Raw genomic sequence first — 25,605 nt, forward strand, 5'->3', positions numbered from 1 at the left:
GAAGACCCTCAACTAGTACAGCCCAACGCCATTAGCAACAAGCACAGCCTCATCACCCCTCGTCTCCCCTGGGTCATTAGATGATGGCATGGGTCAGCCTTAAGGCGCTACATGAACAAAACATGGCTTTGCAGCTGGTCTTGCCCCAGCACAGCAGGACTTTAGGATTGAGATCCCCGGCCTTCAACACACTAACTCATCTGTAGCCATTTGCCAAGCTGGCAGACAGGGCTTGTGTCTGGCTGCCTGGGGCACCCAGCTCCCAGCTGCTCAGGCAACCCCAGCCTTGCAGATGACCCATCCTCCAGCATCCAGATCAAGAAACATGGCCAAGAAATGAAATGCAGGACAGCTCCAAGAGTCTGAAGGTCAGATGGGACCACCATGACCCCAGAGCCACTGCAGTGCTTTCAATTCCAATCCTGCATTTCCAAAAGCCAGTCCTGGGCTCTGAGAGCCAGGCTGGGAACTGCCTGGCAGCAGGAACAGAATCAGACTGATTCAATGTGGAAGCTAAGGAGAAGGCCCAGTCTGGACCATCCAGGCCTATGCAAACCGCTAGAGCCATCACAGTCCAAATCAAGCTTGTTAACGGGAGTCCCCGCACATCCCAAGCGGATGGTGGTACCTGAAGTGGTTGGAAGAGGTGGGGAGAGAGAACAAGCAACAAGTCAGACGCCCACCAAACACCTCCAGTTCTGGATGGCAAAAATGAGAGGAACTCACATTATTTCAGCCTGCACTGCTGCAAAAGCATGGGGAGAAGAGTAAGAGAGGAGACACTGCTTACAAGTGCAAGAAACAGGGCTGTCAGCTCCAGGACTGCTGTTACTGAAGAGCAGTTCATGACACAACACTGCCTCCCATTCACCCACAAGGAGTAGAGGCTCTGCCCCAAGGTGGTATGATGCGTTGGAAGCGGTTCTGGGCATGGACCCACGAGTTCTGGCAAGGACTGTGCTGAAAGCTTGGAGGCTCCTGCCTTTGCCGAGCAGCCAGGGCAAAGGGGTGAGCAAGCACCCAGGGCTCTCCCACACATCATGGGGCCATGAGGGGCAGGAGGCCTCGATCTCTGGAGATCAGTGCCACCTCACAGGGTAATGTCAGGTGGGTCAACTCGCAGGAGATAGCCATGTGATAGCAGCCCACTCCTGAAACACAGAAACACAGAGGCCCAGCAAGATGGAAAGAGCTGATGGCAGGAAGAAAAAGTCTTCAATGCAGCAGGAGTGAGGCCGGAGGGGTTTGCAGGGCTGCTCCTGGCAGGAAAGGCCATGCCTATCCTTAGCGTTAGCAGGCCAAGAAAGTAGATTTGGTGAGTGCACAGGGGGGTCTACTTCCCACTACAGCCCCACCAGGACACAGAACAAACCAGAAGAGCAAGAGAACTCGAAGTGTCAAGATCTGAGGTGCGACAGGGCCAAGAGAGGACTTAAAGCACAGAGAGGAGGGGGAGTGATGGAGCCTGGGTTGTACGGGGACAAAACCAGAGTAACTCAGCTCAGCCTGAGCTTCCTCCTGGGGAAATGCTCTCAGTGCAGACTATAAGGATGGCTCCAGCTCAGACACTCATCTGTCCTGAACAGTCTCAGCTGAAACCAAAGTATAAACCCCAGGGAACTCAGTCAGGGTCCCAAATTGAGAAAGCCCTTTGCAGAGGTAAGACAAGAGGGGAGGACAACCTCTAAAGTGAGAGGGAAGCAAGCAAGCATCTCAAATAAGCCTTTGGCTGGTGACAGACAAAGAAACTAACTGCAGACGCTGGCCACAGCTGCGGAAAGCTATACATCTCGCAGCCCCCTCCACCTACAGGCAACGGTCCCTCAGCAGAGCTGAGGATGAAACCAGCTCCTGTGCAGCTCCAAACCCATTCCGCAGCTCCCACTGCTTTGCAAAATGCCCATGCCAGATCCTCAGGTTCCCAGCTCTTATCTGGAAGTGCAACTTGTGCTTTTTGGCACTGCCTGGACCTGTCTGCAGGCAGTTGATTCCCAGCAGCGAAGAGCCAAGTGGTCACAGCCCCCACGTTGGGGGGGCCACACACACAGCCCCCTGCTCAGCCAGGGTGGGTCCTCGGACAGCAGCTCTGCTCTGCCAGTTAGATATCTACGCTCCCGCGCGCTCCCGACCCTCCATCAGCCCTAAAACCTACCCACAATATTCAGACCGACGGCAGTTCCCCGGGGCTGTGCGGGTGCAGAGTGGGCTGCCCGGGGCTGGCAGCCCCTGGCTCGCTGGCCCTGCTCAAGCACGGAGGACTCTGCCCCTCCGAACACCTTCGCACGAGGGTTCCTGGGAAGCGCTGCCTGGCTGCGTGCCAGCCTGAGTACTGCGGGTAGCTCTGAGGGGCAACAGAGTCTGAAATCTGCGCAACTGTTTTGGAGCAATCCAAACCCAGAGGGTCCCAAACGCTATTAGAGAACATAAAACATCACTGCGTAGCAAGCACGGTGTTCCATTCAGTCCAGACCAATGTACTGCGTTTTCACTTTTTTCCAAACTTAGAAAAAAAAACAAAAAAAAAAAAAGCAAACTAAATACATTTGTAAACACCGTTTACAAGCATCTGAAAGTTGTCTCAAATTAAAAAACAATGCTTCATTTTGCAAAAGACACACCCAAGGACTTGGGTTTGCTGAGGAGGATTTCCTATGGGATTGTTCAACCTGAAACAATTCAGAGAACTCGCATCTCATTTTTCATCCCCTAAAAGCTTTGACAGAAAATTTTCAAAGATCCCCCCCAGCTGACGTGCGTGCCCATGTGCAAACGCATGTGGTTACGTGCATGCACACATGTGCAAATGAGAAAGAGAGGATAAAGTCAAGAGCCAGACTCCCTCAGGTGGGGTAAAAGTGAGGTGGCTTTATTGATTTATGACAGTGAGAATATCACCCCTAGTTTTATCATGCCACCAGAGTCACCCCCAGCCTTTTGAACCCAAACTTTAACCCTTCTGCTATCTTCAGATCTCTGACACTGTGGGAACAACCTCACTGTTCCACTATTAGCATTTAACAACCATTACAGCACGAAAGCAAAACACTCCAGTCTAACCAGGCATGACGAGGAGTCAGTCCAATAATGAATGGGCCCCAGGGAGGAGAAAGGAAGCTTTTGTGCTGGGTAATTCGGGGGGGGGGGGGGGGGGGAGGGAGGGGAGGAAGCTCGTATGTTCAACCCCAGCCTGGAAGCGGCCGGAGCTGCTCAACATCCCGGGCAGCACACAGGATCAAGGCTTCTGCCTAGCAAGCGCTGGCCGAGCGAGGGATCGGGTCGGAGGGGACCGCAGCCTCAGGCATCACATGTATTTTTGCTTCTTTGGGTTTTAGCTGCGCAGTGCCCACGGCCCCTCTGTGGCAGGCTGCACCAACACCAAACAAAAGAGGGCAGGGAGAAAATGAGAAGTTTGGAGAAGCAACAAAAGCTGGCCCCCAGGAAAAGTGGATTTGGGGATATCTGTGCCCCATGTACGCTGTGCGGAAAAAGCCTTCTCCTTCCCAGGAGCAGCATATGACAATTCTCTTAAGGCTCTTGCAAAAGACTCTCCCAAACATCTGCAAAGCACATGAAGGGTTAAAAGCTACTGCAGCCTGCCTGACCCCAAAGGGGTCCGAGCACGCTCAGGTCGGGGCTCGGCTCCTCTGCTTTGCAGCAGTTCAACTGCTTTTATAGGACCAGGAGCAGAGAGTGAAGCTGTTGTCAGAAGGACCCAGTCCAGGCCAAGCTGGTAGAAGGGATTTCCTAAGCAATCTTCTGCCCTTAGACAGAGCTGCTCAGTTGCAGCAGTCATATTTTCTCAGGTATGTGGAGCACTAAACTTCTTCCAGATCTGAGCAGGCAGAAACACAAACCCTGGGGCTCTGAGAAGAGCCGGCTTTAGTTCAGACTAACAGGAGAAGCTTTTAGGCTGCACTTCCCTTTCCAAAAGGGGGTCAGAGAAACCTTGTCGCCACATTTGCCTCCTTCAATGCAGTCCTAAGATGATAAATCAAGAGAAACATTTATGGCATTTCCCCAGCACAACTTGTCCAGGTCATCCACATTCAATAAAAATTAATGTAAGCGAGAATAGGTACAGAGAAAGGCCAAAGGGAGATGAAAGATCAGACAGCTCATCTCACAACAGCACCCACATGCCCAAATCTTCGCATTACTATCACCAAGTCTATCCAGATGCTCCTTTTGCTGGAGCAGCACTGGGCTCGACAGCAGGAGCTGTACTGGCACAGCACCAAGCCTCTAGGAGGGCTTAGGCAGACCTGCAGCCTAGATGGCACCCAGGCCTCATCCACTTGGACCCCAGGGTGGGAGAGGAGAAAAGTGATTTAAGCTGAGGAACGAGGCTGGCACAAGGAGAACAGGGATAAACTGGGTATTAATAAGCACAAGCTGATAATCAAGCAGGTTCCCACCCACGAGACACACTTCCTGGACTAAGGGAGGGGATGCACGGATGGTGTCTGCTAGGACCAGACTCAGCAGGCAGGAAAATCTCTTCCAGGCTGATGATCTTACGGAAGATGAAAAACTTGGGTTTCTGCTCCTTAAAGTGCTTTTCTGTTTCTTTGTGGAAAACCCAGGCTTTGCATAGGCCAGGACAGCCAAGCATCATCGGAGCACACAGCAGGGTGTTTCTATGCAGAAAGGGGAATGATTTGCAGAGAACATTAGTGCCAGATAACAGGCTGGGTGGGGAGTCCCCAGGGGCACAAGGCAGGGCACCTTAGGCAGATCAGCATCTACAACTGCTCGTCACTCCTGACCTCAGGCCCTGGCACCAGTCGGTCTGAAGGCCCTGTCCTTGGTCACCCATACCAAGAGGTCTGTGCTGGCCTTGCCATGCCACTGCTCCCTTGCTGAGGGGCAATAAAGCCCCATCTCACTGGCAATGGACAGTCAGCAATGGAAACTGTGGCTGCAGAGAGGACACGTGGCTCACAGATGCAAGAGGCACTGCAAAACCTGCATTATTTGGTGCACATCAACTCCTGGAGATAAAGATGGGAAGATTTCAGCTTCCATGCTAACCCGAGAAGTTGGACATTAGAAGACCAACAACCAAGAGCCAAGAAGCATTAGCGGTCTTTACCTGCCTTGGGCTGTAGTTAGGCCTGACTCACACTGTGCCAACCCTGCACAACACAGTCTCTCCTCCCCTCCTGGGCTGGTCTGGGCTTGGCAAGGAGGGACCACTGTAGGCAGCAGGAAGGAGCAGCATCCCCAGCTGCCCAGGGCAGGGATGCCCTGCTCCACTCAACGTGACCCCTCTCTACTCCCAGCAATCTCTGTAACAGAGATGTTGCACGATTTCCTGCCCTGCTCATCCACAAAAATGGGTAAAAGCCTTGAAAGAAAGTTTTGCTACTTTTGAAGGAGCTCAGAGCTACCGGGTGCTGAATGCAGCCTCACGGAAGGGCACCCAGCTCCCTGCTGGCGCAAGGCAGCTGACACGACCGTCGTGGCCATCGCACAGCTCCAGGCTGCACAAGCCAGCCCAGCAGCACCACACAAAGCCACCAGCAACGGGGGAACCACCTGGCTCCTCCGGCTGCCGCTCACAGGCAGGATGCTCATGTCTGGGGCACTCTGGGGATCCCAGGGTAGCATCTGGCCCAATGCTGGGCACCCCTGGCCCTTCTCATGATGCCAGCTCACCCTCAGGGTGACAGGATGCCAGGCCAGCGTTGATCCCCTCCTTGCTGCCCTCACACATCCAGGACGAGGTGAGAAGCCTAATGGCTCTGCACTCAGACCTGGGGCAGAGCGGAAATCCAGGAAGGGAAAGGCCTGCCCAGAAGCCAACAGTCCCCCAAGCAGGACCTGCTGGGGGATAAAAATGAGTCCATGTGCCCAGCAACCCAGAGGAGCAGAGCCGTTACTCTGTACCCGGATAACGCCTCTTCCCACAGCAGCACCGCTGGCCCCGAGCCCGAGGGATGGCGCGACAGCGGCGCAAGAAAAGGCCGCCACGTTCGCTGCCGTGTTCGCCTGCCCGCAGGGCGGGCGCAGGGGCTCGCGGCCCAGCCACGGCTGCTCCAGCCCCAGCTCACGGAGCCAGGCCACCGCAGCCCATGGGCTTCCTCCAGCTCCCCGGCAAGGCTGCGGCAGCCCCAGATAAAAAGCCCGCGAGGAGCGGAGAAGGAAACGGCGGGGGCTGCAGTTCCGGCCAGCCCTCCGGAGCAATCCCGCCTTGCCCCCATCCCGGGGGCAAAGCCAGCCGCGTATTCAGCGCCCGACCGGCCACTACAGCGCGGCACGTTGGGCGGCTCCGGTTTCAGGGCGCTCTCCGGCTCGCCCGCCCGCCCGCACCGCGTATTATTCCAGCTCAGCGAGGCAGAAGCGAGCAGGCTGCCGCTCGGCAGAAACGCCTTGGGCGAGCAGCGCCGTTGCTTCGGCCGCCGCGGCTCCCCGCTTACCGAAGGTGGTGAGGTAGAAAGAAGCCCCCAGCGGGTGAGCCTGACGGGTGCAGAGCGAGACCCTGTGCACGCTGCCGGGCTCCATGGCAGGACACCGCTAATTAACCAGTAACTGGAGCCCTCCCCGCCCGGCCCCGGGAAGCCGAGCGGCCGGTGAAGCCGGCAGGCCGTGAGCGACAGGCAGCCCGCGCGTGCGGCTGGGTTTCCAAGGGACCCGCGTCCAACCGCCGCGCGCTCCAGCGCCGCGACTCCCATTGGCCCTGCGGATTTGAACGGCGACCGCACCTGCCTGAGCAAACAGGCCTGGCCCCGCGCGGGGACGCGGCCGGCGCTCTGCCCTCCCTCCCCTGCAGCCACCCTGCCCCGCGCGCCGTCTGCCCGCCGCCCCGCTCCAGCGCTGCGGACGAGCTCCCGGGGAAGGGCACAAGCCTTGCGATGCCTCCTCTCCTCCACAGCTGTGCCGGTCTCTAAGCAATTCCTGTGGCCATTAGAGCCACGGGGTTCGCTAGCACGCATGTGTGCTACCCATGCACTCGGCTACCCGGGGACCTGGTCCACCAGGACAACAGGGGACAGCAGCATTTACGGCTATTCAGGGAAGTTATCGCAGGCAAGGAAAAGGGGCAGGATTATTTGGTGGGTCAAGCCAAGGAGGGAAGGGGCGGCAGGTCTCATGTGACAAGGACAGAGGCAAAGAGCCCAGCGGTGTCACGGGCGGCCGCTCCACACACCCCCGAAGCAGCCCTTCCTCTCCGACAGGAGCCAGCGAGGCACCCGCCAGCTCCGGGCGCTGGGCCACAGCTTACCAGGAGGGCACCCAGATGCAAGCACAAGCTCTGCAGGGCATGGAGGAGAGGGAGATGGAGCGCGTTTCCCCAGGATAACAATCCAAAGGAAGAACAGCTGCAGCCCTATAAAAGGGGACAGGCTGTTGCAAAGGGGAAGGAATCAAGCTGTTCCCTGTTCTCCCAGCAGCGGAGGAGTAAACCCACATTCAAAGCTCATAGATGCTCATCTGTGCAGGCAGATCTGATCTTATCCCCAGGAAAGAAATCCAGGCTACACTCACCACCCTATCCACCACCACCGCATAGTGGGAAGGCTGAGCCATGATGTTAGGCTGCTTTGGGGGGCTCTGCAGCCACGGGCAGGCCATCCCCATGGCCAGCAATACCTGCTCCGTCACTTTAGGAAAAGGAAAGAGGCCACATGCAACAAGAGCTGGGCCGCAGCACGTGTCCCTGAAGCAAGGGCAGTTACAGACAGCCCCTACGCCATCACTCGCTGCTGCTGCTCACATCACAGCCGGCACAAGTTCACCAGTCAGACGCGGCACCTGGACACTAATCCCCAAAACAACAGATGCTGGATCCCACCAGGAACAAGTTCCTGCTTAAGTCCCGCGCAGGCAAACAGCCATCCCATCCGCGACAGCAGAGCTACACGCGCATCAGAAGGGGTTTTGCCATCGACCCTCAGCTACGCTCCCCCTGTGCTCGAGCCGGAGGAGGCTGGGTGCTGCCAGGGCGGGAGGGTCTGGGCTCCACACCAGCTGCCCGAGGGATAAACGCCCCAAAGGTCTCTGCTCATCTGTGCTGCACACAGGACATAGGTAAGGGGCCTGTGCTGAGCCCCATGAGGGTGTTCGGGGTATGAGCACCAGACCCACAGGTGCTGCTGCCCTGGGCCCAAGCAGAGGAGACCCATAGGAGAACTGAGCCCCAAGAGACGGAGGTCGACGGGAGACAAGGCTGCAGCCAGCACAGGGTCTGCGCAGCACACGCTGCCAGTGCGGACAGCTGAGCCGTCCTGCTGCCGTCAGGGCTGCGTAGGGTCCTCCCTCTCCCAGCCTCTGTCTGGCAACGTTCACTGCCGTGAACGTGACAATTAATACAGTGAGCATCACATAGGTGGAAGAAGAAAAAAAACCTCCTGCAAATTGTAGAGTGCTGGACCAAACCCCCCTGGCACCCCTCCCCACGGTCCTCCCTCCGCACGCTCCCGGCCTGGCCTTGGAGTGGCCCGCAGCCCCATTCCCACACCCATTCCCGCTCACCTTTCCCTTTCACCCGCGCGTGGCTGATCTTCCTTCTGCTCACCAGCGGCCCCCTCTGCTTCTGCAGGGAGGATTGCGTGGCACTGCATGGCCCCTTCGGTGGGGAGGACACACGCTCCAGCTCCAGCGACCAGGGACTCTGCCCTGTCCCTGCCAGAGAAAAGAAGAGCTGAGAACGGGCAGGGTCTGGACGTGGAAGGGCAGGGAGCTGGGACACAGGGGACATCGCAGGCTCTGTGGCACCCTCGGTTCTAGCTACCTCATGGGTTTTGCCCCCACCCTGCCCAGGGTATCATGCTGCCAGGTCTCCTGCACTGAGCTTCCTCTGGCCAGCTTGGTACACACGCGGCACACGCTGGCAGCCTAGCACACCTCCACCACGCCACAACCCTGCTGCGCAGAGAAAGGAGAGGAGCAACAGCACGCGCCGTAGCCAGCTTCACGCCAGCACAGGAAGTCCCATCCGGACGGGGTCCCTCGCTGGCACGCGTCTCAGCTGCGGCCTCTGCTGCAGCCCTTCGCATGCTGTGCACCAAGCACATCGCAGAAACTCAGCCCAAACACGGTTCATCTTTGATTATATCTCTTTAAAACAGGTTAGCAGCCTTGCAGGGCTCTGGAGACGCTGCCCTGCCGATGTCGGGTGTTCAAGCAGTCCTGCAAGGCTCTCGCTCAGACTCGGCGCCCGGCCCTCGACCTGCCGAAGCGCTCGGGCTCAGAGCGGAGGACTCGGAGGTTTCCTTGCGGTCAGCACCCGGCAGAGGGCCCAGCGCGGCCGGCCCGCTCCTCCTCGCTCACGGCCATCGCGCCGCCGTCCCTGCCGTGGGATCGCACGCGGGCGGAGGCAAAAGCACAGAGACCTGGAAACGGGAGCCCTGATGGAGACATATCTCCCAAGCATAGCAGGGTGGGGGAGGAACCAGTGTGGCCCAGTTTAACTCCTCAGGATCCAAAAGATCTGGCCAGGCATCTTCCAGAGCAATGCAGGATTAGCGCAGCACAACAACGTTGTTACGTTACGTTAGCCTCATGACTGAGAGAGGACTTCTCCCTCAAGCAATCATTTTCCAGTCCAAACTTTTCAGAGAACGAGACCACAGAGGCACGCAGGAGCTGGCCCGCTACTTAACCTGCGGCTGAGCTGGGCAGAGGCGCGCTATCCCGTCGGACGCAGCCACAGCTGCATCCCACAGACCTCCCTGAGCCTCGAGAGGGCTGCAGGCACGCCGTCGCGTTCCCCCAGGGGCCCGTCTCCTGCGGAGACGTGCGGACTGCGCGCAAACGCCCCGCGGGGCAGCCCGAGCCAGAGTCGCAGGTTACTTGCCCTGGTGCAACACGCGGTGCCCAGCGCGCACGGCCCCACGCCCGTAGGAGCCCCGCACGCTCCCAGCTCCACAGCCCAAGTGAGGCAGGCAGCTCGGAAAGGCCGCTCGTCTGCTAGGAAAGTCGCCTTTTTGCCCAGAGTTTGGCTCGCGCCTGGTTCAGCCCAAACACAGCTGCATTTACAGCAGCAGAACTGCCTGAAGGTGCAGGGAAGACACCAGCAGCAGGGCCAGGGAGCGAGCCCAGGCATGCAGGAGCGAGCGATGCTCTCTGGCCAGCGCAATTCTTCATGGCCAAGAGACATCTATTGTACCGCCGCCGTAAATCACGGCCCCTTTGGGCACCAGGAGGAGACACACACAGCGACACGTTATTCTCCGAAGGCCCCGCACAAAGAGCTCGGCGCCGTTCAGGCTGCCGCCTCCGGGCGCTCGGCCTTACCCTTGGCAACCGGCAGGAGCCCCAGGGCGATGCCTGGCCAAGCAGCCAGCTAACGCCACCCCGTTGCTTTTCTTTTACCTCCCAAGAGATTTATAGCCCATGAGGGCCCAGCAGGACTTTCTGCTGACACATCCCATGCAAAGCTCCTGCCCCATGGTGAGGAGGGGCCAGAGTTGAGCCTGCAGAGGCCACAGGAGAGTCACCTTCCTGCTCTGGAAACTGGATCCGACTCCATCAACACAGCATTGCTGGAGCCTGTCACACAGAGGACAGCACAGCCCAGGGGAAGGGGCACCAGGCACCAGCCACGGGCCAGAGCTGTCGGGTCGGGGGGCTGCCAGCAGGGCTCGGGGCCTGCTGCAGCCTTCCTAGGGCTTGGCCTTTTGGCAGCAATATCTGGGAGCCCAGTAGCCCCAGCTCTGCCTCCATCACCTCCAGCTGCAGGGACCTGGAGCTCAGGGTGGGCTGCAGAGGGAGCCCCTAACAAAGCCAGGATTCATTCGTTAGTTACTGCTTGTTCGTTTAGCGACAGAGTGGCCTTCGCAGCCGGAATTAAAATGCAGAGGATGCACAAGCAGCGTGGGCCACCTCGACAAGCAGAGATGCCTGCAGGATGGGCAGAGCCAGGAGCTCTCACACCCACTGCGTGGCTTCTCAGCAGCTCCAGCATGTCTGTCCTCTCCCGTGATCCTGCTAGGTTTGAGCAGAGGGAAAAGATGGATCCTGTCATCCCAGCGAGGCCAGCTCTGTCGGAGGCCTGGGAGGGGAACACAAGATGCAGCCTGGTGACAGTGGTCCAGATTACGGACACAGCCAGTGACTAAACACTCTTAGTAGCTACCTGACAGCCCACAGCTCCCAGCGCTGCAGCAGGTCCAGCTTTCCCCAGCAGTGAAGCTTTCAGTCCCAAAGAGCTTATCTGAGTTGTAGCAGGGCAAAACTGGGGATGTCACATCCCCATGCAGGAAGGTTGAGGAAGGGTCCTGCTGCTGTCCCCCCATTGCCATATCCCCCAGAAGCCCTCAGAGCATCACATGCACCAGACCACAGGCAAATGGCAACAAAGCCCCATCCATGGCTATCAGGAGCCAGCACACACGAGATAGGCACTACTTGGGGACACAGAGCAATCTCTAAGATAAATCAGTACTTCAAGACATCCCTCCTCTTCTGGCTTCTGAAAAACTCTTTACTTCATTACTAAGGGTTTGTCCCAGCAAATTTACTTGCACCTGGAAAAAAAAATCCAGCCTGGGATCACATGTTTCAGTACAAGCATCCAGAGCTATCGGTGACCAGCACAACACATCTCAGCCCACGGGATGTTCAATATCGAGCAATCCTACCAGGGAAGCAAGCAAGGGAACCACTCTGCAGTCCCACATATTCCAAATGTCTTTCAACATGGGCAGAGTGTGTACCTGGATGAAAGACCCTGTCCTTGCCTCCTTCAGAGCATGTCCCCATGGTGGCATCAAGATCGCAGCCTGGATTGCTCCTCTCTGGTGCTGCCAAGCCCACAGCTCTCCCTGGCACACCGCCACACCTCCAGCGAGTGGCAAGATGTGTCTCACATGCCACCTCTGTCTCCTAGGAACTCCTCAGGCTTGCACAAAGCCTCCCCTCTCTATTTTTTTTATTGCAAAACAGTTTTAAGAGGAGAAAGGAAAGACAAATGCCACAGTTACAAAAGAACATTGTCTCTTCAAAGCAGCCAGTCCCATAAGTTTGGGTGAGAGAATCCCATTAGTTAGGGTTTTTACCCCATTAAAAAAAAAAAAAAAAAGAAAAAAGAAAAGAAAAGAAAAGAGACAGAGAGAGAAAAGAAACGAGAGAGAAGATAAAATCCCTGGGAATCCCAGAGTCCCAGGCACCCTCCTTCCAGAGGACTCAGAGCTCACCACCCACGAAAACCAGCCCTAGCTCTCAGACGCAGCAGGCTCCAGCCCACCTTGCCCCACAGCACAAGGTGCTAGTGGAGAACCTCGAGGCCTGCTGCTAGCAAACGCGACCCTGCAGGCAGCTGGGCACCTCCGACACCCAGTGAGGGGTGCGCAGGAGATGCAGTCCTTTACCACCTCCAAACGCCAGGATCTGGTTCAGTGGCATTAACTGGGCACCTCCAGAGTCCTAATTCCCCCTTGACCCAGGAGACAGAGCAGTACTGCAAACTAAGAGGAGAAATCATGGGAGCACTCACGCATCAGTCCTGGCTTTCCCAGCTGCTCCATGAGTCCCACGCAAGATGGTGACTCACTCCAGCAACGTCCAAGCACTGGCGTCCTGCACTCGTGCCTTTGACCTTGACACTACGGAAGAGGCAGCAAATCTGGTATATAAATATCCCCAAAAAAGCAGACCTCCACTACCAGGAAGTTACAAATTAGATTGCGCACCGAGAGGAGACCAAGTTGCACGCGCAGCAGCCCGTGTCTCTGTAGGCTCCCAACGGCAAGGTTGAGGCTCGTCTCAGCTTCCCTCTTAACGTTTAATCTCCTGGAGACTGACCTTAACCTGCAGTTTCTACTTGAGTCTCCCGCAAACTGCGCACTCAGCCGGTTGGCCTGGGAGTTAATGACTTTCTTTTAAAATTTAACACGGTTCTCCGTTACTGACTTCAGTTTGCCAGCACTAGGATCTGCCTTTGGCTGGGTATTCAAATCCAAACGCACATGCTTGGACAGTTAGTCCAGGCAAAAGGATACAACATGCACAGAAAAACCCGCAAGGCTAAAGCCTGCTTTGACTAGAAACTAAATCAGACTGTACCGACTAGGAAAAACTACCTCACTTTCCAAATGAAAAGTGGATTTTCAGGAACAGAACAGGTTTGGGATATTTTGGGGCAATGCTGTGGGCAGATTTATTATTAGCAAAGTCTGCTGCACAGGGCAAACATAGGAAAAACTCAGCACTTTGCCAACTGTGAGATTCTGCAGCCTCTCCCCTGGAGCCAAGAGCGAGCATCGCTGGTACTGGGCACAGCTGGGATGCTCCTGTCCCCCAACACACCTCTGTGGTGAGCACAGTTGAACTGTTCCCTGAAAAATGCCAAGCAAGAATCCAACAGACTCACAAACCGGCTGACAACTAAATCTCTTTCCCACTTGGGACCTTACAAAGGTTTCCCCCGCTGCAAGGGCCTCTTCAGAAATCTCATACGTGCTCTGATCAGGTCCCAGAGTCCGCACGTCCCGCTGAAGCCCAAATCCCCACGCTAGGCACAGCGCTGCAGCAGCATCCTTGCTGCGATTCCCGCTGCCGCTTCGCCAAATCGCAGCCCAGACGGCTCACGTCACAGGCAGGTTTGCACTTCTCTCAGACAGAGACAAATACCTTCTCCTGCTTCAGACCGCATTGGGAAGGTGTCCAGAGCTTCTGACAGGGTGAGGAGGAGACCGCAAGGGTCCCACTCCCAAGCTGGGATAAAACCTCTCTTCACTGCAACCATTTTAGGGGTAGCTAGAGCGCAAAATCTCCCTGCCAGGAACCTCGTGCTCTAGAGTCCTCAGACATTTGCCTTCCCCATCACGTGTGGTGCTGCCAGGGCACCCAGACTGCCCCAGAAAGGGGGTCCAGCCAAGGACAGAGGCAACTTTCCTAGGACATAACCCTACAAATGCAGACTCTGGGGTGATCAATCCTGAACACCAGGATAGAGGCGCTATTCAGAGCGGCATACAGATTAATGGAAAATTGTGAATACCTACAAAAGGGAGAGAAGAGAGCAGAAGGCCTGAAAAGATCAAGTTCTGCCTAAATACAAGGCTGCACAGACTGCTCTGGGGCCAGCAGACCCTTCCACTGGGTGCAGCGTAGCCTGGCTGCATCATGCACAGGCAGCACCTGGGGCTCACGGATGCCGATTCCCTGGACAAGGTGAAGGATACCAAGGCAGCTGTGTTTACCCCCTTTCTCCGTATATGGAAGGGAGGATCCGACAGACACTACTGCCAGGAAAAGCCCAAGGACTCATGCTCCAAAGTGCTCACAAGAGAAACGGGCTCCCAGTCCCGGCGTTAAGCGTAGCCTTCACCCATTCCTCTGGAGCTGCCCTTGGAGCTGGCAATGCCTCCTCAGCTGGAGCTGGGTCCCATGCTGCAGCACAGCACTGCCTAGGGTCCAAGCTTCCCTTTGGGGATTTGCCTGTTCTCATCTGCTGAAATCATTCTCTAGTCTAAGACTCATCTTCTGGGCAAGGTTATATCCAGGACAGTGGTCATACACAGGTGCTTGGAAATAAGAAACATGCTGTTCTGCAACTGAGAGAGCTGAGAGTATTGCTGCAGGCAAAAGTCAAGAAATGTTATATAAAATAGGAAGTGATAATAAATGGACTGAGAGCACTAATGCTCAGGGTAACAGAAAAACCCCATAGCAGTTCAGAAGGCATGGGGGGGGGGAACAGCAGGAATCAGAAAGCATTATCTAGGGAGAAACATGCTTTAGAAGCAAATGCTTGAATACTTCAGGTCAAAGAGATAGAGCATAAACTATAATCAACAAAAGGGAAAGCAGACAGACAAGGAGACAAACTTGGGAACAGAAGCTGCTTTTAAAAAATTCAAGTTGGAAATTATCCTCACTGCTTAAAAAAAAAAATTGAGGAGAACTTCCATAGTGAAGGTACATCACCTTTAAATTTAGATCAGACTTCTCCCTACAAGAGTGGAGAGAGCCAAGTGCAAAGAAGGATCCTCTGGGCACAGCTGCAAGTCTACGATCAGTCAAGCAGCAGGACAGAGGAATAAATGTGCCCCCAAGAGACTGGCCAAGAGCATGGCTCTGGGCTCTCCTGCACTCTGGAGAGCCATGCAGACATAGGGGATGACAGACCCACTCTGTCTCCCTGTGTTCCAGGATCCTTTGAGAGCTCAAAATAATACATTTCACCTCTGCTCTTCAGAAAACTCCAGGCACTGCTACCACAAAACCCTTTCACTCTGCTGCTTTCCTCTACCAGGAGGAGGGCATGTGCCCCAGCTCCATGCCCACATCCTCCCTGCCCGGCCTCCATGCTGTAGCAGGAGCTCCTGTGTGCTCAGGAGGAAGCCTCACTCGTGTTTGCAGCAGTATCAGCAGCAGAGGCCTGCTCCCACAGGTTCCTGTTTCAAGTGGTCTCTGCTCAGCCCCTCTCATTCCCCAACCTAGCATGGTGCTTCAGCCCTGGCCTGCTGTGCGAGTCTGCCCTATGGAGTTGCCTTTTTCTTGCTGCAAGACATTAAGGCAACTACAGCCAGGCTGTGGTGTGTATTTGAGTTGCTCTACAGACTAGCTCCTCTTTGGAAGCCAATGTGCAGCACAGAAACAGGTGGGAGAGTGAGCAGCTTTTATTTTCAGATCTCGGAGATTTTTATCTATCCTGAACATTTAAAGACTGTCAAACTGCCTGGCTGCTTCTTTCTTCTGTCCTGTAGCTGGCAAGGGAAACACAGTGGATGGGGGCCCAAACACAAGGAGAGACAGGAGCCAAGATAGGAGTGGGCCAGTGTCAGGACAGGTACTTTGGTGAAGGGTTAAGGGAGAAGACTGCCTTGACTGCTGTGCCCTTCAAAGGTAGGGGATTTCCTCTCCGAAGAAACCTCGTTATAGTCCTCCTGTAGGCAAGGAGAAGGAGGCGGCGGTGGTGGTGGTAGTCTGTAAAAAGGATCATCTTCAAATTCCTGTTTGGATAGTGGAACTGCTGTGCCCAGGTACTGGACTCCCTGGATGTAGCATGGGGTCCATGCAGCATCCCCCCTGCTCCCAGTGTGCCTGAAGTATGTGTCATTCTGGCTCCTTTTGCTTGTCAAAGTCTGCCTGTGCGCTTCAACACCTGGCCAAAGGATAAGAGTAATGCCCATATAACGCCAACTCTTCAAAATATTCATTCTGAAATTTGCAGTAGTGTCACAGTTCTCCTTTCATGCCTTTGCTCAGCACAATCACCCTTTCACAGGCCAGTAAATCCTTCAAATGTGGGCATTCTGAGTGATTTTCTTATGAAATACTGGGTTTTGCACTGTGTTTTTGCAAGGAAGCATTCATCTCTCAGACAGCAAAAACTGTGCTCCAGTCTCCCCGAAAGACCAAACGCACTGCCCAAGAAGCACTTGCCCTGCCCTTCCCACACCCCAGTTTGTTCCCTGGCTACAGCACTCCAGATACAGAGCAGCACCAGCATCACTCACCCTGGAGCACCAGATTTGCTCTGCTACTCTTGCCCAGCACAGACTTCCCAGAAGACCTTCTTCTCCAGAGCTCCATGAGCTGTGTCACAGAGTTCTCCCTTCCATGATGCATGCCCTCTGCAAACTCAAAAGGGGCATAAATATTGCAGATATAGAATGAAATGGTATTTTGGGGGGGGGGGGTGGGTCAGAGTCAAGCAGGTAAGCAGTTGGGAGCAGACATGGCAGGACTCTTGCACTGGGCAGCCAGGAAGAGAATCAGCCATGTTATTTCCCTCAACAGTGTCTTGCTTTTCTCAATGCACTACTGTATCCAGCCTACAGCTACAGTGATCTTACTTACCTAGGGCAACCTTCACCACACATTCATTTATTAGGAAGGTCTGTTTAGCTCCACCTGGCCAAGCTATGAGCATGTAAAAAGCCAGGTTAATGGTGGCATTAGCATCTCGGAGAGGATAGAGAGACAGAAATCACTTCAGTTACTTGTTGGTAGGAGAAGGTGGGAAAGTTCAGACTCATGCAAAGTGCAATGACTGTCCAGCAACACTGAGGAAATGAAGAGTCGCAGGCCTGCTGTAAAATCTGCCTGGGCATTTTCTTTAGTCCTGACCTTGTGCTCAAGGAAACTAAAATGAAGGAATTGCTGTCTATGTCCTTATGCGTGCCAAGTTTTATTATACCCTCAAGGCTTAGAGAATGAACTCTTCTGGACTTGCTATTGAAAAGAAAACACACTATTCTTGAACCAGAACCTCCTGCAGAGAAAAGAGGCTTCACTCACCATTTTCACTTTGTTACTTTCATAAGTAGCTCAGCACACAATACAGGGATTCAGGACCAAGACCAAACACGCACTAAGGATAGCAGTACAAAGAGAGGAGCCATCCGGTTTGAGATTTGAGCTGCTGGTGGTTTTTCCTCTTGCAATTGCTCCTGACAATGTGCATGACAAATACACGGGTCATTGCTCTTAGCAAATCCCTTGATTCAGCCAATTAAAGATCTAGGTGGATTATGCTTCCTGAGCTGTTATGGAGCTCTGCTTAAGCCACAAAGCCAGGGAACCAGGTACAGGCAGCACAGGGAAATTGAGATTCCACTTTGAGTTATGACTGCATCTAACACTTACTGTTTTGAGTGACATATCCAGCTGGGCATGGGGCTGCTCAGGGCCACGGTCCATGCAGCACTGCAGAAACCCAGCAGGAAATGCAAACAGATCCAAGTAGTCAGGCTCTTCTTCCAGTTTCGAAAAGAGGCACAAGGGCATGCTGTCTGTGCAAAACAGAGAACAGAGTGATGAGCCCTTCTGCAAAGCCACCCCTTAAATGAGCTCTTAGCTCAAAATGCCTTTCTGTAACCAGGGGAAAAGCTGACACCGGCTACTTACCAGCCAGAAGAATTCAGGCTGGATACAGGGTCCCATGCTCCACACCCACACAGCACTCATGAGACACAGAGGACCCCTCTGCATCTGCCCTGATGATGCTTCTTCCTCCAGAGTCATGCACATTCAAACCACTCATCATGGGCTGTTTCTCAGCCCTGACACAGCCCTTTAAATTGTTCAGTTAGGTTCACGGCACAGAATAAACCAAACACACAAAATCACAGTCACGCTGGATGACCTGACAGTCTGGAAATACTATGAAAACACCCACAGAATGGGAACACCATCTGCACAACACCTACCACTTCAGTCTGTCAGTCAAGAAGCTAGTAATTTAGTCTTGTGCTTCTGCATAAATTTGCACCTACTCCTAGTAACATCTGAGACTATTTTCAGTATTTTCCCCCTCGTGAGGACAGAGAAACACAGGCAAAGAGACGTAGTGAGCAGAGTTAACATTCGGCTGACTAAGTTGTGCTCCCTGAGCACTTTCAAGCAGGCTGGGTTCAGGAACACATGTCCTATGAGAAGGGATTGAGGGAACTGGGCTTGTTCAGCCTGGAAAAAAAAGTGGCTTTGGGGAGACATAATAGCAACCTTCTAGTACCTACAAGAAGTTACTAAGGCAGAGCCAGGCTCTTTACAGAGGTGCACAGCAGAACAAAAGACTGTGGTAGTAAATTTAAATTGTAGCGGTTCTGACAGCATATAAGGAAATATTTTTAAAAGTATTATTTAGAAGTTATTATTAAAGGTTTTGTATCCAAACCAGTAACCTAGGGCACTCCTTTCATTGGATATGTCCACTAACAAAAACATCTGAATGTTACCACACTGTTTTTGGTGCTATATGGCTGCTGCAAAACAGAACACTAACCTCTGTATTCAGACTGCCTTCAAAAATTAAAAGAAAACACTGAAATTTAAGGATTAGATTACAGATCTGCAAATCATTAGGGATACATTACAGACAGTACTCTTTTCAGCTTAGTGCATAAAATTCAGTGTCTATGCATAAAATTTTAATAATATATTTTAAAAGGGAATTCGCAAAAGAAAAGGGATGTATTCCCCAGAGCTAAGTTTACAAAGACCGTAGTACACTAAAGTGTAGAAATGCAGTAGAAGTACTTAAAAGTATACCTGAAGTTTTTATCTTAGTACCTGGTCTGGTTTTGATTTTTGTTGGCTTCCTCAGATACTGACTGTTTTTGATTCTTTGTGAGCTTCTTTCTTTCAAATTCACCATTACTGGAGCCTAGCCAGTAGGAAAAACAAACAGTTGAATTAATAGCTGGAGTCATCATTATTTTTTTCTACCTGCCCCACACAGGCCCAGCTGACTCCACTAGAATCTTTGTTTCCCTCTCTGTTCCCAGAAGCTGTCTATTCAGCCTCCATAGCTCTAGACTGAGATGATAATCTAAGACTCAGTTGTTAGTTTGAAAAGGACAGGCCTGAAAACAAAAGATGAGCTGTTACATTTGACATCACAAAATGAACCAGTAGAAGGATGCAAAAGAAGAGGTAACACGATCAAAGCGAAAATTTAGGTTTTTGAATTAATGCAAGACTGCATTTGTCAAGGCTACAGTCAGTGCAATGCAAGATAACAGAAAACCAGATGAGTGTTTTCATAGGTGGTATCACATAGCACAAAGCTCCTCTAATGATGACTTGAGGGGGTAGCTAGCCCAGTGCCACAACAGAACAAAAATGAAAGGAATCAGCCCAAGAGCACAATTCCCAGCTGACAGATTTAAATCCTGTCCAAGTCAAAAATGGCAGAGATGCTTTATGCGACAATGTATTTTAGAAAGGGAAGCTTCCCCAAAGAAGTTGTACGAGCAATGCTCTGTGCAGATTCACAATTTTCAAACAAACAAGATGTCCTGGTTTATTTGGATGTACCTAAGAGCAGTTTAAATATAAGGCAACTTAATATGTAAGTAAGTATATTCTAACAAGACAGAGTTACAGTATTCACAAAGTGAGATGCAGAAAAGAGAAACAAGTAGGGAAATTTAAGTTTCAGACACCTGGGATTAGTCTCTCCCTTGCTAACTAGGGAACTGCTCAACATTTCTTATCCCTTTTCTTGCTTCTCTAGTTTTCATTCTGATTTTTTTTTTTGAGTACAAGCTTGTAATCATTTGATCTTATGCCAGTATTATCCTTGAATGCTCTTCCTCCTTGAAACCTGCCTCAACAATATTACAAAAACAACATATCCCCTCTTAACTAGCATTTGACTAGGTTCTTCATCTCCCTGTAAAACAGGGAATTCGTTCCCCTCTCAATGAAAGTTAGAGAGAAGAGTGGCCCCGTAGGAGCAAAGAGTTTCCTCTGAGAATGGCATCACCTTCTCAATCCTGGTGACGCTGATGCCGGTATCAGTGTTGCTGCTGATACTGATGTCAGAACAATGCCCAGGTCAGCACCAGATTGAAAGAGTGAAGTTAGATCTTAGAAGTAAGCCCTGGATTCAGGAGCTAGGGCTTAGCATTCCCTCTGGGATGGCTTCTCAACTCTCAGCACAAAAATCATGGATTCTTTTCAAATCTGGACACAAATGTCTTGCTATCAGCCTTTGAACTTGAATAATTCAACTATCTGACCTTGGAGTCTTGTTGGCCAGACAGGTATGTTATGCTTTCACAGTTATGATAACAGATGGTCCTTAATGCTCAAAGTTGAACACTTCAAAGTCCAGGAGTTTGTACTGAAATTATTTGTATGAGAAGCCTGTCTTACCTGACAGCTTGTTATGTCATCCAGTTTTAGTGTAGGTGCTGGCTTCGCTGCTTCTTTTATTCTTTTGTGATGGCATCAGAAATATAGTAAACAATAAGGATGCTTATAGAAGTCAGCTCTGCATATCCCTTCCCTGGGGTCAGAGATCATGATTACGGATTGCTCCAGGAAATGCAGTTTAAGCTTTGACTCCCTTAAGAAGGCATGGTCAACGAAGCACTTTTGGTAAGGCCTTCTGAGCCAGAAAATCTACCGCTGTGTACATTTTATTGATGTACCACACAATGGAGAGGGTAGATGCCAAACCATTTCTCATGAAGCGTCTTCACAACATCCAAGTAATAAAAAAACTTGAAAATTACAGCAAAGAAAACATGAAAATTTCTTCACAAAAGAGTGCTCATCACTAACAAAGCAATTGCAGGCTGTCAAACGCAGTCAGGGCTACATTTCATTGCTAAAGGCAGTAATATACCCTTTTATGCCCTTAAACAGCAACAGGAGTAGGCCTAGGGCTCCAAAGGTCATGTTTATTGAAAAGACTCTTAAGTTATGTGCACCAAGAACAGGAAGCATAGTAGAGGATACCCAGAAGACATGGAGCTTCCTGCTCTATACAGGCTCAGGACAAGCAGGCCCTCACGTTTCTCACAGAGCTTATACAAAACAGGTACCTTTTGTATTAGCAAGGGACGAGATGATTTTGATTTGGCTTGAGACAAGCCTGGCTGCCTGCTCATCAGCTTCAGGCCACCTTCATCTTGCAGCTCCACTACGGTTGCAATCTGCAGCTGTCCAGGGCAAGATTGGCTTAGTACCCCATCTTTGTCTGCAAAACTGAAAATAAAGCAGAAAGCTTTTTTTTTGCTTTGGTACAAGAAGCAAGGTACCAAAGAGAAGAACGATTGAAGTCAGCAACTCTAATTCAGGAAGAGCGAGACAAAAATAGCAGAATAAAGTATTATAGAATAAGCATCTATGGGAGCTTTTGTGGATTCACTCTTCACACGCAACTTTTGAGTCTTTACACTTGCTAGTAGAATTTCTCTGTCCTTTTACCTTGTCAGCCAGGCATCTTTTAGGCTGGTTGGACCCAAGAGAAAACAGATCTTTGGACTGAACAAGAGTGCAACATGAGAAATTTTGTTTCCCTCTACCTTGTTGCACTTCTGCCTTCAGGAATTCTCCCCGCAACATTCGGCATCTAAGTTTTCCCACATATCCTCTCCCCAGTGTCAGCACGAGTAGCACAGAAGCAGACCTCTCTCCAGAAATCAGGAGCTGACCCACCCAATGAGGGGCAGGGAGGGGATAAGGCAGCCAGTCAAGCCACATGCCTATCATGCACTACCTCTACAGTTACTGCAGATGCAATAGCAGCACTGCAGATCAGTCTGGGATTAAAACTCTTAATATCAGACCACATTGCTATGAGCAGTTCAGACAAAACGGCTTACCCTTCAGTTTTGTAGTCGAGAAGTGATTTTCTTGTTTTGGATGAGTTGCTAAGTATCTGGCTTCTCTTTGGATACACAAGACTGGGCTGGCCTCCTGCAGGGATTTTCCTGGATTTCATTCTTCTCTGAGGAACCGAACAGTTACAGTAAAACACAGTCTGGCCTAGAATGCTTAAGTCCCCTTAATGGCTACCTCTCCAGGAAAAATGTCTCCTAGTGGAGAAATCAGAGAGCTGGGCATTTTATCCAAGAGCAACAGAATTCCCAAGCTCACACTGATTATTTCCCCAAAGGAAAGAGAATAGGATAACTCATATGTGTAGTTCAATCATGAAAACATCAGTATCAAAGAACATCTCATTTTTAGGCCTACCATTTGATAAACATTAAAAATCAGAAAACTCAGAGGCCCACTATACGTTGCTTTTTGCAGCAAGGACAAATGAGGAGTTCCCTTTGCAGCTCCAGCCACCCTGATCTTTTCTCTCTTCTCATCCTCAATTCATTGGGAAATGATCCCTGTGAAAGCACAGCAATGCTTCTCGGCCTCTACAGAAACTTCCTGGGCAAAACTTTCTTCCAGGGACTGGCAGAGCATCTCCTTGCCATCCTTTATAACCATAAAGCAGAAACAGCAGCTATAAATGATACTGGCAATCAGAGCAACCTGTGGACTATCTTCAGGAACACAGCACAGTCTAATTTACTCTTAGAAGGCTGAGAGGAGATACTGACTCTTTAGCACTATAGGTCACAATATTATTTTTTTCTTTTTCACTTTTGCCACCTCTCGTCTGCAGAACAGCAGCAGGCTGTGTATAGAGCTAATCTAGGAAGATTACACAAACACCTCAAAATCTCACCATGTCAACACCTTGTCCTTGGCTTTGCATTTCTTTAAGTACACTGAGACTTTCAGAGGCAAGGTCTTTAACAAATATCTGTCTTACAGGCTTTAACCTGAATAAGAGTAGAATAAAAGCACAGTGAGCAGTATGTAAACTCACAGCGTCATTCTTCCGCGTGCACTCTGAGCCCTCAATTACAGTAGCAAAGATCTGTACTGTGAGACATTCCAGTACCATCGGAGGACATCTGGATATCTAAACATCCAGTTCTCTTTCTGCAGCAGTCCTAGGGCTTACTACAATTGATCAAGAAGACAGTCTAGACAACTAGGGCACAAAGAGACACAGACACTGAATTAAGTGTGCTAAGCAAGACATGCAAAAAAATAAATACAATGGAAGAAGTGCCAGAACTTCAACAGCAAGTGGTGAGGTAGAGCAATCTCTGGACAAGCACTATGTAGTCCAACAAGTCACAAAAGTGGCTGCTGCCACTTAGCAACTCTTGTACGAATAGTGGAGCTACCTGATCTCTGTGTTTGTGATGCTCAGCCTCTACCGGCCTGCGTACAGACCCGGGACACAATGCTCCTCTGCACTCTGCCACTGCAGCAATTGTTACCTCCATGTATACGTTACTCACTCTGACACCGCTTGCAGTCCAGGCTTTTGACATTTTCGATGTTTATTTGGGACCCACTTTATCAGATTTCCACTCTCTGAACAGTAACCTTGCTTAGGAGGAGCTATCTCAGGAAAATGAAACACTTGAAGCTAGAATACAGATACAGTACAATTAGACACTTTTAGAGATACCCTTTTTTTGAGCCAATGCGGAGCCTGCAATGCTGCTGTAGATTAGTGTGTTTTGACAAATGCTAAGTATTATGCCACTGCTGATTTATTTTAACACAATAAAAAATGATATATTAACAGTGATCATCAAAATTTTCAGTGACACTCCTCATAAATATTTAAAATAGCAAAAACACTATTGGGAATTATGATTTTTTGCCTCAGTATGGTTACATGGACTAAAACAATTAAGTTAAAACAGCTTGAAAAGTTACTGCCTGTCACCTGAGCTGAATTGTGTGCACAGTTTGAAGCTGTTTTCACAAGATAGTTGAGCTGCTCCATCAACTTGCTGATACCTGGGCTCTGTTCCCTGGTGCTTCACTAGTGTCTGGCACTTCCCAGCCTCTCCATGAGCTGCTTCAGCTCATTATTCCAGCAGAAAATAAACTTTTTGCATTGGCTTAGCAAACAGATATAGTCAGAGTGCATGGTGGTGAGAGACAAAGATCAAATGCCAGAAACAGCACAACGGAAGGGCCCAAGCTACCCTTTTTGTTGGTAGAAATCTGTTCCAACGTCTGGTAAAACCCCACCTCTAGTCTGCACAGCTGGCAAATAAAATGCATTAGGTTCTCCTGCATTTTAATGTTGACATTAAGCTAACCTAATTGCAGCCTGCTGCTGACAGGGCAGCCCTCTTCTGTCTCATCCCAACCATACATTTCTGACTGCTCCCTCATGTCTGCTCTCATGCTTGTGCATAAGAACATCAGAGCGGACGTACTGGGTCAGACAAAGGTCTGTGTAGCTCAGTATCCTGTTTCTGACAGTGGTCAAAAGGTGATGCCTGGAGAAGAACATAAGAATAAAACAAGCAGATGAAGCATTTTCCCAGGATAGTTGCTCAGCCCCCAACAATTTTCAATTCAAGGATTTCCTGAGCCAGAACTAGTCTCCAGGTATTTAGTAACCCTCAGTGGATTTCTCTCTCATAAACTTGTCCTGTCTCCCTTTAAACATAAACACTTTTAGCACCTATAGCATTTGTGGCTAAGAGTTCCACAGCTAAAATATACACTGTGTGAACATCCTTTTGCTCATTCCAGACTCACCAGCTGCTATCACCGTTTGACTCCTTCATTCTTGAATTAGAAGAGGCAGTGAACAATTTAGTCTCCATCTACATTCTTCACGCTATACCTGATTTTTATAAGCCTTTGTTCTACCCAGCCTCCATCATCTCTTCTGCAGACCAAAGAGTTCTAGCTTGCTATGTTTTTTGCCTGTATAGAAGTTATTCCAGACTAGACAAACGTCACAGCAGGGTACAGCTACACGCCTCCTATATAGGCTTGGAATTTCAATCCGTAATGACTCCTATTCCTTGCTGCGGTTACCTTGTCAGTCTAGTTTAATTCTAAGCTCTCTATATCACAGAGCACTTTCCACTACAGCAGGGCCTATTCTACTTTACTGTGCATTTTGTAGCCACAGAAGGAGTTGGATAAGTACATAGATCTGGCCAAAAACAAATGATTTTTTTGTAAGATTACTTTTCAGTTGGATCAGATCACCCCAGTCACATACTCCTAGAGTCGACAATAGTTCCTAGAGCAAGTAGCAGAAGCACAAGGCCAGAAGCAAGCTCTTTCAGAGGAAGGAGGATTAAGAGCTGCTTAAATTGGTCAGGAAAACACATCTAAAGAACGAAGGTATGTGTTACAGCCAAGCAGGTTTAACAGCTTACTGTCATTGAAAGTCATCCCATTTTGGTAGTAGCACACTATTAGTTCATCCTTAATGTGGCCCCCTTAAGCCACCTCTGTGGTTTCATTTGCATTTTGAATAGATTAGCTGAGCATACCCACTCACTGCAAATATAGTTTCAGGACTGTTCCAGTCTCTGCAGTAGTAGGAAAGACACTGAACGCTCCTATTCAATGCAA

The 25,605-nt window shown here is 50.9% G+C and overlaps 1 protein-coding gene across 1 annotated transcript in view; it reads right to left on the reverse strand.

Moving 5' to 3' along the window:
• Window positions 1-25,605, reverse strand: part of C18H9orf43 (chromosome 18 C9orf43 homolog) — a 30,084-nt gene that overhangs the window by 1,337 nt on the left and 3,142 nt on the right. The window contains exons 4-8 of the mRNA XM_062591329.1: window positions 22,014-22,138; window positions 21,231-21,393; window positions 18,967-19,060; window positions 17,542-17,687; window positions 8,476-8,625 (exon numbers count right to left, since the gene is read on the reverse strand). Of these exons, the coding sequence (XP_062447313.1) occupies window positions 8,515-8,625; window positions 17,542-17,687; window positions 18,967-19,060; window positions 21,231-21,393; window positions 22,014-22,138 (639 nt within the window). The 3' untranslated portion in view covers window positions 8,476-8,514. The remainder of the gene's footprint in view (window positions 1-8,475; window positions 8,626-17,541; window positions 17,688-18,966; window positions 19,061-21,230; window positions 21,394-22,013; window positions 22,139-25,605) is intronic.

The sequence above is a fragment of the Rhea pennata genome, chromosome 18 (genome assembly GCF_028389875.1).
Source record: "Rhea pennata isolate bPtePen1 chromosome 18, bPtePen1.pri, whole genome shotgun sequence".
Taxonomy (NCBI): domain Eukaryota; kingdom Metazoa; phylum Chordata; class Aves; order Rheiformes; family Rheidae; genus Rhea; species Rhea pennata.